Source organism: Charadrius vociferus, unplaced genomic scaffold, assembly GCF_000708025.1.
Source record: "Charadrius vociferus isolate BGI_N301 unplaced genomic scaffold, ASM70802v2 scaffold340, whole genome shotgun sequence".
Taxonomy (NCBI): Eukaryota; Metazoa; Chordata; class Aves; order Charadriiformes; family Charadriidae; genus Charadrius; species Charadrius vociferus.
The window spans coordinates 726,653-741,870 of record NW_009646631.1 but is presented as its reverse complement, the minus strand read 5'-3'; the positions used below and the strand labels follow the sequence as shown (position 1 = coordinate 741,870).

Genomic DNA, 15,218 nt, shown 5'->3' with positions numbered 1-15,218 from the left:
CTAGGACTCCAGTCATCCAAACTGCCCTGTGGTAGAGCGGAAAAATGGGAAGTGTTGGCTTTCTGCGCTGGACTACCTGTGCCTGTAGGGCAGTGTTTGAGGGTGGTTGGTGGCTGTTGTGGTGGGGCCCTGCCCTGGCCTCCCTGCACTGACAGGGATGGGCCTGGCTGTGGTGAGCAGGCAGCCCCCGTTGTCAGTGGGATGACTTTGCCCGATGCTTGAGTTCACATGGGGTTCGAGCCATCTGTGCTGCTGCGTTGCGTTGCACTAAGCACATGCTGCTGCCCAAGTAAATCACTTATCCGCGCTGCAGGGAGCTATAGCTGTCTAACCTCTTTATCTTTTTTTTTGTGTCCAGCCCTCAGTGCCGCCAGTGCCAAACTACAAGCTCTCCATGTCGATCCCAGAATGGCTCCAGGCGATACAGACCTACATGAAGATGTTGCAGTATCCTTCTCCAGCACATGGTCTCTGGAGAGAAGGCTGGCTTGTGCTGGGCATGAATTAACAGGGGATTTACTGAAGCACTAGCTGGTCGCAAGGGCTTGGGATCATTCGGGAGTGAAAGGATGCCTCTAAGGATTTGTGATAGAACCTGCAGCACTGAGCTTGTCACAGCAATCCTCTGGGAGATATAATTAACTTTAAATGATACTGAAGAATTTAACTGAAGTGACGTTGGTGGGAGTAGAAATGCTTATTTTGAAGTTGGTTTATGAGGATATTATGATTGGATCATGATGCCTGGAGACATAATATGTCATCTTGTTGTAAAGCAACTAAGGGAGAGCCGGCATTGTGGCAAACTTTCTCCCTCTGCCCTAGCAGCCCCTGTGGGCTCCCTGAGGACTGCCTACGTGCTCAGCTTGCAGGGGTGCTTGTCATGAGGGTGGGGGTCACAAACAGCTGTCCTGACCCCAAAGTTGGCAGGCTTGCCCGAGCCACAGGAACTGACCAAAGGAATCCCCCCTTCCAGATGTCTCACCTCGCTTGGGGGATTCATCAGAGACATACACATCTATCCAGCCTCCCTATTGCTGCCCCATGCCTAATACCTGACCATTTCCGTTGCTGACAGATAATGTTGGAGATAGTTGCTGGCCCAGATGTTGCTCTTCTGTTTTCTTTTTTTTCTAAACTCTCCATTTTTGTGTGTATGTGTGGGGAAGCAGTGGGGATGAGGAATGAATGTAAGGTCCTGGTAAGGATTAAGAAAGGATATGGGTGGCAGCTGGAAGAGGATCCAAAAATAGCAGGCACGGTTAGCCTGCTGGGGAGTAGTGGCTGGGATCAAGGCAGCAGCAGGGGTTGGAACTGCAGCAGCTGCTGTGGGGAGGGAGGCTGGGGCCAGCCTGCTCTGCAGGGGGATGGCACATTTCTCTTCTTGAGCAGGACAAGAAGCTTGCTGCATAGTGGGGTTGTGCTGGTGAAGAGGCCATGTCAGACAGAGCTCCAAAAGTTACGGGTTTGTTTTTTTTTTCCTTCCCCCCCAGCAGTCTGGAAATTCTGTACTCTGCTACATAGCAGGAGCAGGCCTCAGGCACAGGGTTTGGATCTGCATTCAGAAAAGCTTCAATGTGGGCTGGGGAACAGGGTCTGGGCTTCCTTTGTGGGCTGAAAGAGGCTTCAAAAGTGCTGTTCAAAGCACCCTGAAATGGCCTCATGAATTAGGTTTTGAAGTCAGGAGGGAAACAAAGCCTTGTTTCTGGAGAACTCTGAACTGTGACTGAAGTCAGTTCAGAGCATCCTGGTGTGAGCTGGAATTTTTATTTAGACCATGGTTATACAGCCAGCAGCTGTGCTATTTATGCCTCACAAGGTACCCTTTACCTCCGTGTGGGTCACCTGTTTCTGTCCTGGTATCACCACTACAAGTTTGCTGGCGTGAATGTTCTCGTGGCTGTGTTGTTAACTAGACTGGGGAACAGATTCAACTGGAAAAATAACCTAGCAAAAGTAAGTGGATGGTGTGGTGGGTGTTTTACATATTTTTTTTTTAATTTTTGTTGTTGGGGTGGGTTTTTTTGTTTTTACTGGACAGATTGGTTTCCTGGTTTGATTTACTGCATTGCTGCTTGAACAGCTATGCTCAAGGAGCAGGGAAGAGGCTGCTTTTGGTAATGCTGCTGCTGCAGGGTATCTTGCACTCCTAGGCAAGTGGTGCTGAGGTTTGGTTGATGGGTGACTGTCTGCTGGCATCCTTTGTGATGAACTTTTCTCCTACCCTTATAGTGTTAACTAATGTTCTTCATTGTACTTAGCTGGTTATTTCCATTTCAAGTGCATTATATTTTTTAGAGAATGATTTATATTTCCTGGATGTAAAAGGATGCGCCTGCCATGCTTTTGGTTTACAGGGTTTTTTTACAGCTGTGCGTCTGACTGAGTTAAAAACTTACAAAGGAAGTAAGTTCTTTCAATCCATGAACAATGTTGATTGGTTTGGCTTGACTGTAAAAGCTTTCTCTTGCCCAAATGGAGACTTTTTTTCTAAACTTGTAACCCAACAGTGAGTGGGACCTGGTGGTAAAGTGAGTTCATAACCCTCAAATGCCGAATTTAAGTGTTGTTTTAGACACAGCCTTTTTGCTTGACTCTCTGCCTAAGGCCGGTTAATATGTCATAAAAAAGATAAGTGAAAAAATTGCTTTATTTGGCATGCCAGGTTTTCATCTCTGTTGAGAATCAATGGCTTTTACTGCTTGTTTTATGTTTCAACGGAAAACCAACTGAAATTCACCTTTTGAGCGTTGTTATTTTATTTGACTGTTCAAGTTACTTTCCTTTAACAGACAAAATTCAGATACAATCACACGGGAACACAGTTCTTCGAGATTAGAAAAACCAGACCTCTAAGTGGGTAAGTGTCTCTGGAAGTGGTTTAGTGCCCTTGTCCCACATCACGCCAGTTGATCTCTTTGGGCTTTTACGTACTGTAGCACCATGGCATGGGAGGGATGACTCCTCTGGCAGGACCAAAACTCTGTATGTTGCTGCCTTTGTGAGGAGGGTCCCAGCTTGCTGCCAGGTGGCAAATGGACCTATTGAGAGCCAGTGAGTGGGATGGCTTGTCTTGCTCAGTAGCTGTGTAGGAGCTGCATAGCTGGAGGCCAAAGCTAAATGCACAGGGTTGGGAAAACTCTCAGTTCTCGCTTGGTTGTATGTTGGGAGGGCTGGGCTGCTTTTATGGAAACTATGTAAGTCCTGATATTCTGGTTGCACTGTAGTGCTCTTTGTTGATGGTAGGAAGAGATCAACTGTGCAAAATGCTGTAGGAATCTTCACAACGTCTCAGGCACAATCCTTTCCCTTGGAGGAGCACAGCGAACTGTTTAAGTCATGGCCTTGCTTCTCCCATTGCCGCTCCTCTTGCTGTTTTTTCCATGTGGTGGACTCATGGCACTGGGTGGTGATGAGTTGTGCAATACAATAAGAGCATGTGCACAGGGAGCCTGGCAACAGAGAGGTGGGATCCCTTTCATGTAAGAACTGCGTCATACTTGGGACAGCTCTTCAGTAGGACACAGTAAATTAGCAGGTTATGGTGGGAAGTGATGTTGATGGCATTATGATTTTATTTTTAGGGTGAAATTTAGATAAGCAGAATACAATTACTTCTGTAGACTGGCCTGTCTCTAGCTCTCCCCAGCTGTCTATCATTATTCTAATGGTCAGTCACTGTAAATTCCAGTTCCCATCCTGGCTCTGCACTTCAGGTTTTCATCTTGCTGACAGCAATCTTTCCCACTTCCTTTCTTTATATAATGTTTACTGCACTGGCAGAACTAGTTTAGAAGCAATCTTGCTCCTTGAATGATAGATGGGTTTACAGAAGCTTAAACCAATTTTCAGGCTGGTCACTCATTTTTAAATTTGTCCCATTACTTTTTCCAAGGAAGTGGAGAATGAAAGTGAATTGTGCTCAGCGCTCACTGCTTGAAAGGTCGGCATCCTCCTGAGCTGGATGAAAGCCTGGCTTACGAGGATGGTACTCTTTCTTGGAAAGGAACCACTATAGTGCTCACAGTTGGCGATGTGCCCGTGGCTTTGGATCCTCTCCTAAGTGGTGCCATTTCCTCTGCCTTAGTGTTTGCTTGGGGACTCGTGTCTGACTTCTTTCCTTGTCCTGTTGCTGTTAGGACTTCTTTGAGTGACCTGGTATGGGGTGGCAGGACTTCTGCAGAGATAAGGAGAATGCCCTTGGAAATGGTCTAACCCCTCAGCACAGCTGCTGCCAGCTGGTGTATACTGGACTTGCACAGTGTTAAGTCCTAAGACCTGTGCTGTTTTGCTGCTTCACCTTGGATGGACGGGAGTGCTAGGACTAGTGGAGCTATTAGGAGCACACTTAGCTGCCCAGATTCTGTGGTACTGCAGCGGGGCTTAAGCGCTTGCCCTGTCTTGGTTTCTCCAACTTTGAGAAGTGAAATAACATGTTGATCGCCCTGTGAAGTTGAGGTGTTTCTGAAGGCTTTCCTTTCCTTCGTCTGGGGGATGTGGCTTTTCATACCAGCTGAGGATGCCTGCTCTTGCAGTTGTCCTTGGTGATTTGTTCTGCTGCCAGGCCAGTTTTCAGAGCTGAAAAATTGCCACACTTTTTTTTTTCCAGAGATGTGTGTTCCACTTTGCAAGAAATCTGCTTCCAGCGTGGTGACAACAGGCATCTTGTGCTTAGGTGACAAGTGCTGCTCTGAGCAAGTTTCCGTGGTGTGAAAGGACTTGCTTGTTTCAAGACAAAGTTTGTATTTACAAGTTAATCGGGCAAGATGCTGAATGCTGCCAATTGCCACCGGCTCTTGGAAGCTGAGACTGTTCCCAGAGCTGTGATTTACTGATATTAAACATATTGCTTATTAAATAATATGAGGGCGCAAAGCTAATGAAAGTATTGTGAAATCTTTGGCAGCCTCTCTTCAAGAGAGCAGTGGCTGGACACAAAGAAGCTGAGCACTAGATGGAAATTGAATATTCATAAATTAATGTGAAAGTGTCCTAAAGCAGCTGGAGCATATTAATGAGTTTTTCTATTATGGAGGACTAGATATTATAGAGATTTACTGTCAGCATTGGTGTGATGCATGAGAAAATAAAAATGCCTGGCTGCGCTTAGGAAGAAGAGCATAAATTATCTATAGGAACTCATGACGTTAAGGGACACAGGCTTGCTATAATTGAGTATTTACAACCTCTCTTAAGGAAAAAGTCACTGTTAGTTACCAACTTGCTTCTAGACTGCCAGACATCCTGTGGATTTGTCTAGACTACAGATAACACTTTTGAAAATGTTAATTTCTGTTGGTGTGGCCGTGTGAGTCAGGGTGGTAGAGATGTGATCCTGCAAACTGTGTGGTGTTCCTGTTGTACTGGCAATCTGTGTCTGAAAATGCATCTTACCTTGCCTGAGTTTGCTGTATTTGCACAAAATCCAGATTTACATCCACCATAGGACTGCTTTGCTAATAGAGTATACAAGGTATCGTCACCTGGGATGGTCTTCTTTACATAGCTTTCGTGATGTACCCTTTCATACTAGGTAGGCAAAGGGCACCCTATCACTCTGCTGAGTGCATGTACACTCTGCATGCGCGTGTACACATGCTATATGAGTGTTTCAGACACTGATCTGGTTTTCCTTTTCCTATACAGGATTATACTGGCAAAATCTACATTACAGCTTGCGTTGGTACAACCATTGTGATAAAAAATGGCACTATTATTTGAAATAGTCATTCTTTAAAACTTCCAAGCCTAGATCACGTAAGAGCTTTAGAAAGACAATGTATTTCTGGATATGTAGTATTATCTGTAACTGTGCGTTCAATGCTAACAAACTTTTATTACTGGCTCTACAAGGAACAATAAGCCCTCTGCAAGCTTCTGTTCTAGGATCCAGGCATGAGCCACGATGAGGAAGAAATATCTTTGTCCTCCACAGAGTATCTGGGAAGGTTGTAGGTAGGTGCAGTATTGTGCTGTTCCCTCCAATTAAGTTCCAGCTGATCAGTGGGACCTACGACTGAAGCAAAAAACTATGTTTGGGTAGGTTCTGGGGACTTTGAGATTACAGTTCAGAAGCTGCTCTGTGAAGATGGAGAGACATTGAGTGACTGCAGATATAATGGGTAATCAATTGCAATAAAAGACCATGATAGAAGCAGTCACGTGGGAACAATGCAACCGAATAACAGAGAAGGGGGGACATGGAAAATAATACTGTTTCAACACAGCATGTTATTAAGGAACCCTGATGGAGCTGTAAAGCAAAATGGGCTCATACCATTTCCAGACAATAGACTGCAGAAGGCATTTGAACATCTGCTTCTCTCTCTCGCAAAAAGAGAGAATGTTACAGATACAGTGCTATGTTCAGCATGTGGTGGAAGTGCGTTTGCTATTGAAACAAACTGGTTTTTAGACAATTCACGAGAGCAGTAGCTGCTCTGCTATTTTATCTCCTTTTACGCCTGTTGTTGCCTTTCAGTTGTCTCTTTGCTTCATTGGGAAGAATAAAACTGTCAAGAGCCTTAGAAAAACTTGGGAGAGGGTGTTTTTATGGATCTCATGCAAGTACCGAGGCCTAGGGAAGGAGAACTTAGTGGAAAATGTGCTGGAGGGTCTCACTAATTCATAGTTTACTGAAGTCTGTAGGAGTCTTTCTGGCAAAAGTAATGGGCAACCTCTCCTCCTAAGCGTGGTCATCTCTGATGTGTCTCTAGTGTGATGGGTGCCAGCTGGTGAGATCCTCCAATTTTGGGCATGCTAAAATGTTTGAAGCTTTTTGTAACCTTTATGTGAGATTGGATGCCCTAGTGAAAAATCTGGGAGCAAAAGGAATTCATGGCTCCCCTGAGATGACTGCAGTCACTGCCATTTTAAACAGAAAGCATCCAAAAGATGCAAACCTATCTCCTCTATGGGCCTTCTTTTAGTGCAGAAAGCGAGGGAGATGATGCAGGTGGGCTTCTGAAAACATTGAAAGAAATTTGAGTCAATTTACAAGGAAATATCACCATCTGTCAAGCACTAGATCTCGAGGGAGGAGCGTGCAGCCTGTTAGAGGCAGAAATGTTCACTGTGGTCTGGAACAGAGATCTGTCTGGCAGACTTTACACAGTGGTGTGAATGCCACGAAGAGAGAAGCTGCATGATGCTTATTTTTGACTGTAGCAGTCTCCCTTAAGTTACTGGAAGAGATGGGCTGCCCCTGTACTCACTGGGGTCTGTGGAGAGGGTGGCTTTGGTCTAGTTCCCAGCTAACTGTGATACAAGATGGAAAAGTACTGTGTTAGAGTATCATATATATGGAGTCTGTTCAGATAACTGGAAAATTTAAAGAAAATCCCTGAAACAAATCCTGCTCAGGCAGGGAGTTGAAATGCTTGATGCTGTTTTTCAGTTCTTTCCCTCCTTCCTTGAATATTCATTCACAAGTTTAATGGTGCAGCCTTTCTGGTCACTGTTAACATCTGAGATGGTGTGGTAAGAATTCAGGAGTGAAAGAAAATAGGGAAAGGGCAATTCAATGAGCGCTTGTAATTTGTTGTTTTCAAATGAGCTAATGGTTTCTTACAGAACTGACAACCAACCTCCAAACCATTAATACTTTTGCTAGCGGGTGTGGGGAGGATGGGTGTTGGGAACTGGGGAAGGCAAAAATATGAGTCTTAAAAAAAAAGGGGGAAGATAAACTCAAATAGTTTCTAGACTTATCTGCAGTTTCAGGAAAAATGCTAGGGCAAATAGTTAAGTGTCTGCAACATAACAAGGTGGTAAGTGATAGGCAACATGAATTCAGTTTGGCATGGTTTGGTTCTGATAATTTCCTTCTATGAGAGTGCAAGAGCTTTTGTCAATTGGGGAGAAGTTGTGGTTGTGATAATTCTTTTCCTTAGTATGGTTTTTGGAAACGTCCAAATAAGGCAGGGACCTTGAGTCTGAATGAAACTATTTTGACATAAGAACCGAACATGGTGAAAAGCAGCTCTTAGAAAGTGATACTTAAACAATAGCTCGCTCTTGCCTAGCGGAGTTTGTCAGTTGAGGTGTACATTCTCTGTCCCAGGTCACCATTTTTTCATTAATGGTACAGATAAGACTAATTGTTTGCTAATAGATGTGCTTTGTCGTCTAGGCTGGACAAGGTGACAAGGCTTTGCAAAGTGGAATTGGGATTCAGAGTGATCTCAAAGGGTAAGAGAGAACTGGGCTGGTACAAACAGGAGGTATTTGAGTAAGGGCAAATACTGAGAAGAGATTTGGGAATAGCCAGCTGTGGGAATACACAATGGAGAACAAAAAGCTAGTTTTGCACAGATGGAGCTGATCTTAAGAAAAACACCGGCTTTGTAGCAAAAATATACTGAAGGTTGGATTCAGAAGGAAATTGGTCTGTTTGTATTGGTGTGGTGGGCTCAGCTCAGGACCGTGAAAGGCAAGTCAGTTGAAGAGAATCCAAAAAGAGAGCAACAAACATTGCCCAAGGGAATGCCCAATGACCTAAGGGAAGATTTAGGGAGAAAGGGGGGGAATTACACAGAAAAGAAGAAAAAAAAAAATTTGTCTGCTTTCTCATGTTTACAGAGGAGAGGGTAGATTACAGCCTGTCATGTATACAAATGTCAGAGGAGAGATAATAAATGGTCTCCATACCCACTGTGGAGAGCAGAAATAGCTTCTGATTTAAATTGCAAAAAAGGAAAGATTTAGTTTAAACATTAGGGGACCTTCTTAGATGCAAGGTTAAGTATAGGATAGATTAACTGTTGGGTTCCTGAGCCTTTGAGAACCCAGTTAAAAGTAGGTTGGAAAATTATCTGTGAGGAGTGATTAGATTTGGCTTATACTACCTTGGACAGAGCGGTGGCTTGGGGATTCTCCAAAGGCTCTGCTTCCAATGCAGACAAGGGGTTTAAAGCCATGCTTCATCTCAAGCTTCTTAAAAAGAAAGAAGAAAGACACTCTCAGTGATTATTGAACTGGGTCATCTGCCTAAACCCTATGGTCTATATTGCAAACACAGAGGAAGAAGCAAAATGTTTGCAGAGTATTCCTGGGGATTCTGGGATGGATGTGTGTGAGGGTGTGATCTGCCCTTTGGGTGCATATGGACACCTGGTTACTGACCATAGGTGATGCTTCTTGACTGATGTTCTTGCACAGATCCTCATCGCTGTCACGATCCAGAGATGGGTGGCCACTGAGCATCTGCTGCAGCTCCTGCACCTGGGTGCTTTGAGCAGGAGGTGGGACAGGAGGGCTTCCTGGGGTCCCTTCCGAGCCCAGCTGTCTGATGATGCTATGTAAAGGGAAGGGAGGGCTGCCGCTAGCCTCAGAAGGGACAGCTGGGTACCCATGCACTAGCAGGCAGCGTATTTTTTAATCAAGCAATATGCCTCTCCTATTTAAATCTGTCTTAATAACCATGTAGTGTCCTGGAGAACTGTGGTTCAGAACCAGCAGAGTGCATGTTAAATGCAACTTAGTGTTTAAATAAGTGAGTGTTGCTGTGACAGATAAGTCGGTAGTAATGTGACTGCTTGTTTAGGCCAATTACTTTGAAGACTACCTCCCTGGCTGTGGAGTCATTAATGTTATCTCCATGCTGACAACACCTTGAAATCATGACAGCAGTGAGCTTATAAAAGCAGGTGTTAGGAGACCTGATGCTACACAAGGTGACGAGACAGCTCCAGTGCAGTTACTGTGTTTGCCTGATGGCAGCGGGGTCAGTTATGTGTGAACCTGAGGAGGAGGTGCTGGCCCTGTCCCTCGGACCATGTTAACCAGGCATACACCACACTAAATGGCTTGAAGCTAAATAGCTTTACAACTTGAGCTTTTTCTTGCCTCTGATACATGTTCGTAATCAGCTGTGACCTTCCCCCCACCCCCGGGGAGTTAGAAGATAGGAAATTCAGAAGATAGTCTTGTTTGTGGGTACCTCCCATGCATCATCTGCAAGTAATACTTCTCTGGATGGAGACGGGGCTTTGCAGTGGCTACTGCTGCAATCAGCTCCGAGGAGCCACTGTGGGGGATGAAGGGGCCCCATTGTGTGCCTTTGCCAGAGCTGCTCCCTGCTTCCAGCAGTGGTGTTTCTGTGGCCGATTGTGAGCATGTAGGAGGCAGGCTAACTAATTTGTCTTCTGTACTACAGGCAGAATGTAAAGGGCGGTTGTTTACAAATGAAAAGATAATTTCTAACTTGGATAAATGGGTCACGGAATGGCTGTGACAGGCTGTAATAGTGGTGGAAGCTGTATTGCCATTTGCAGTCAATACCAGGTTTAAAATGCATGAGGTGAGTGAATTAGTGGGAAAACCAAATGGTTTCAGATGCATATTTTCATCATCTTCTCTAATACAAATATTTTTATCATTTAATGTCGTGTTTCCTTAGAGTAGGGATCTGTTTACAAAGCTCTTCTCAGGGATAGAGAAGACTTCAAAATAGAAGCCATCCTTTGGTTTGGTTTTTAGCTTTTTTTTTTTAGTGTGTCATTGAATATGACTCTTCTGGCCTTTTTATCTCCTTCCAGTATTTTTTTTTTTCTACTTTTTAAACTCTCTAGGATTTCAGGATCTGCTTGTGGAAGGGAATAGGATACTTGGTTGGTTGATGGTGAGGTGTCAGTCTGGCACAACAGCTTTCTCAATTGAGCTGAGATTAGGTTGCTTGTTTCTCATCACAGCGTTGTCCCTATCAGATAACTCTACTTCAAAGATAAAAGTCCAGATTATAACTGAACTGTGAACTTGTAAGATCCTGGGCATGCTGTTTCCTGTACTCCTGTGGGAAATCCTATGCTTTTTACTACTTTCCCAGTCCACAGGAGGTAGGGAGCAGCAGCAAGATGATCTTGCAGTGGTGTGAAGTGTCTGTGTTGGTAGAGCTTTCTGCAGAGCAGACTTTGGTAAAAAGGCATTAAATTCTTCCCTGCACCTGTAGCTATAGGCTCATGGAGGTATTTGTAGCTTTCAGGGGGCCATGCAACCATCCTCTCTCCTGTTTTTTCCAGAGGAGATCTAGGGTTATTTTGAAAATAAGCTGAAAGGACTGAAAACTTTTTTTTTTTCCTGTCCTAGGTTAATGGAGACAGCAAAAGAAATGACCAGGGAGTCCTTACCTATCAAATGCCTTGAAGCAGTTATCCTGGGGATGTATCCTTTCACGTGCCTGTGGCTTTTTCCACTGCAGCGCTTTTTAATATATTATGGCCCTTCCCAGATGGTGTTTGAGATGGTCGCAGCCAAAGGTGAGTGCCAGCAGCTCGGGGAACTGCCATGGTATTGATCAACAAGTTGCTGAACCGCTAGGCTTGTTAATAGGAGCTTGGATGCTGTGTGCCCAGTTCGCAAGTGTCATGCTTTGGCCGTGCCGACTTTGCCTCCTGCCCTGGTAATCTGCATAATGTCAGGATCTGACCTAGAGTGCCCAGATAAGTATCTGTCTACACAATCCCTGTTTTCTTCATTAGTAGTTCTCTGCCAGTCATTGTTGGAGCTTGGAAACACCTAAGGAATGCAGGTTCTGTCCTACATTTGTCTAATATTTACACGGCAAAGTCATGTTAGCTTTTGTCTCAGACCACAGCTGTGCTTTGTGCAGAAACATGTGTATTATAATTAAACATAAAAGGTTTACCTTAACATAATGCTTGCTTCCTATTCAGTATTAGAAAGAAAAACCAAGAAATTTTCATTTAGACTGACTTGCTGCTTGACCCTCTTGTGCTGTCACTGACAAATCAACCTCCATCATCCTAGAACACTAGACGAGGGCAAGGCAGGGCTACAGGAATAATCGTATGCTGGATATGTCTTACCACCACTGATCAAGTTTGATTTAAAACCAAACAAAGCCGCAATCCCAAAATAAACCCCGAAGCAAACCAGCTTCTACCATGTCTCTGTGGCGTTTTGCTTGCTGCTGCTGCCCCCTCTCGTGGGAAAAGCATCTGGCAGAGCCTGGCAGGTAGTGCCTGGTGTTGCTTCATGAGAGGGGGTGGCTGCTGTGGGGTGGGAAGGGGACATGGGCTGAGCAAGTATCATGTGTGGTGTGCGAGGCTTGATGTTGGATGTGGCCCCTGCTGTGCTAGGGGTCTGTGATGTGCACCGGGTGCTGCTCACGGCTCCCTGTGCACCAGGGACAAGGTTTCAGGTCTGAGTCATGAGAGGTGGCTCTGGCTGATGGGGCTTCCCCTGCAAATGCTGGCAGGGTCTGCATGCAGCTAGAGGGATGGGAGTCTCGGGGGGCTTGATGTTAGCAAGAGACTCAAACTGATGCTCTCCCAGAAACTGAAATCTGTCAGTGGATCTATTGAGCTTGCCCTTGTGTCAGGGTTGTGTCCCAAACTATTTGGGGACCAAAGGGATGGGGGAAATAATCCCCAGGTGGAGTTCATGCTGCTCTGCAGTACTCATAATTGTCAGCGTGGCTTCTAACACTGTATTTCTAGCACTGAACCAAGTACTCCATGTGAGCAGAGCGTGATTAGTGGCGTACAGATGACCATGATAACCTAAAAGTGTTCTTGCTGATACAAAAGTTTGGACTGTTTTATTTTCATTTGGAAAGAGGGTTCTTTTCTGCTTGCCTCAAATGTGACTTTTGTTCAAAAATTTTTTTTTTTTTTTTTTTCAGCAGGGGAAGCAAAGTAACTGAAAGCTATGGTTTATACTATTTGCTGTCATCTGAAGTTTCTGTGGGCTTCCAGAGGGACCTTGATAGGCTTGAGCGGTGGGCCTGTGTGAACCTCATGAAATTCAACAAGGCCAAGTGCAAGGTACTTCATGTGGGTCAGGGCAATTCCAAGCACAAATACAGGCTGGGCGGAGAATGGATTGAGAGCAGCCCTGAGGAGAAGGACTTGGGGGTGTTTGTGGATGAGAAGCTCAACATAAGCCGGCAACATGCTCTCGCAGCTCAGAAAGCCAGCTGCATCCTGGGCTGCATCAAAAGAAGCGTGGCCAGCAGGTTGAGGGAGGTGATTCTGTCCATCTTCTCTGTTCTGATGAGACACCACCTGGAGTACAGCGTCCAGCTCTAGAGTCCCCAACATAAGAAGGACATGGCCCTGTTGGAATGAGTTCAGAGGAGGGCCATGAAGATGATCAGAGGGCTGGAGCACCTCTCCTATGAAGACAGGCTGAGAGAATTGGGGTTGTTCAGCCTGGAGAAGAGAAGGCCCCGGGGAGACCTTACAGCAGCCTTCCAGTACCTAAAGGGGGCCTACAGGAAAGATGGGAGGGACTCTTTATCAGGGAATGTGGTGATAGGATGAGGGTAATAGTTTTAAACTGAAACAGGGTAGATTTAGATTAGATATTAGGAAGAAATTCTTTACTGTGAGGGTGGTGAGGCACTGGAACAGGTTGCCCAAAGAAGTTGTGGGAGCTCCATCCCTGGAGGCCAGGTTGGATGGGGCTTTGAGCAACCTGGTCTAGTGGGAAGTGTCCCTGTCCATGGCAGGGGGGGGTGGAAGTGGATGATCTTTAAGGTCCCTTCCAACTCTAATGATTCTATGATTCTTTGGACTTTTAAGATTTGGATGAATCTTTCTGTCTCTAGATGCTACATTAAAAAAAAAAAAGTTTTTCATAAACTTTTGGTTTTAATTGAGAGTGCTTAGGCAGGGAAGGGTATGGGACAGGCCTGTCTTCCTCTGACTTCTGTTTGCTGTCTTGGAAGTCTCCTGTGTGAGAACAGTGGCTATCTCATGGGGTGGTGGTGCAACAACAGATGCATTAAAGTATTTTGCATGAGGTGTGGGTATGCAAAGAGTGTAGCAGTGGTGAACGGATGGGCCGTCTGAATATGTGTGCTTTGAAAGTGGCTGGTATGAAGCCACCTGTGCCCGTGCAGAACCTCATGGTGCTGTGCTGCATGTGCACCATGTGGGTCTTTAGGAGGCATCTTTGTAACAGCACGTGGGGAAGGCTGCTGGTTTTTCTCATCTGTGAGATTTTGATCTTCAGCATTGCCCTCTGTTTGTGGACATGGTGAGGCCAGCAGCTGTGACTTCCTTACCAAAGTCAGGCAGATACTGGATAAGAGATGCGCTTACTCTCTCCTGAGTGTCAAACTGGTGTCTCCACATAAGCCTGAGCATCGCTCTGTGTGTGTGTTAACCTCTGGTTCCCTTTGCTGTCTCTGGAAATAAGGTACTGCTTGTAACTGGGGTGCTGGCAGGCTTTGCCATGTTGCTTGGATACTGAAAAGAGCACAGCCCACTACAGTGGACCCTCAGCATGAGCCTTCATTCAAAGGCCGACTCGCGCAGAGCGGCTTAGCAAGATGTCATTTTAATTGAGCTGCTTGCTGGCTCATGCAATTGCCTTTTACTGTGCAACTTCTTATAAAATGCTTCTGTAATCCCTCTTGATGCAGAATTAAGTTTTGCATAATTGTCTTTGCATTAGATCTTGAAGCGTTTTTATAGAGCAATGAGTTAAAATACGGAGCTACCCTGTCTGCGTGCACCAAGAGAGTAGCGGTTGTGAGATGACTGAAAGATCATACAGATCTTCCAGTATTATTTTGCAGTGATATGCACAGACCTTCTTCTCTGTGTAGTTGTCTGAACTGGTTTCCTATCTCTGCTGACATGGTCATATTGTCAGTGCCTAACCAAAGACATTCCTCCTGCTGTCTTCCCTGGGGTATTTCTCAGTTCAGTTATAAAGCAGCTGAGTAATGTTGCATTCAGCCCATTCTGTCTGAGCAAGGATTGAAACGACTTGTGCTCAAGAAAGGGAGTAGTAAACCAAAAAGTGCCAAGGGAATTTTATCCATGCTGTATTCACTTTATTAAAATGGGGAGAGAAAACATCAGAGAGGGAGAGGGAAGCGACATGGTGCATCCATCCTCCAGGGCTCTTGCAGAGCATGACTGTCTGTGTCGGGTGAACATGACTCTCTCCCATTGCCTTCAGTGTTCCTCTCCCAGTTCATGCGAGGTAACGATCAGACCCATGCAGTGTATTAGACCACCCCCTCACCAATAATATCATTAAATGAGGAAGAGAAGAGCAGAAGTGCCTCAGGAGGGAGAAATGATTTCATAGCTTCTGTGCTATTCCTTCTGTGCATTTAATCAGTGGATGATGTTTATCACTACTGGGGACCTGGGCCCATCCTGCTCCTCCTGCCTAGCAGGTACATCCCTAGGCTGGGAGGGAATGCTTTCAGTAAGGGGGAAGAGTTTCTTGCAGTCATT

The 15,218-nt window shown here is 45.2% G+C and overlaps 1 protein-coding gene across 1 annotated transcript in view; it reads left to right on the top strand.

Moving 5' to 3' along the window:
- The first annotated feature begins 361 nt into the window (after positions 1-361).
- VASH2 (vasohibin 2) overlaps positions 362-15,218 on the top strand; it is a 29,477-nt gene continuing 14,620 nt past the window's right edge. Inside the window, 3 exon segments of the mRNA XM_009888230.1 lie at positions 362-447; positions 2,804-2,860; positions 11,086-11,160. Coding sequence (XP_009886532.1) covers positions 395-447; positions 2,804-2,860; positions 11,086-11,160 — 185 coding nt within the window. The 5' untranslated portion in view covers positions 362-394.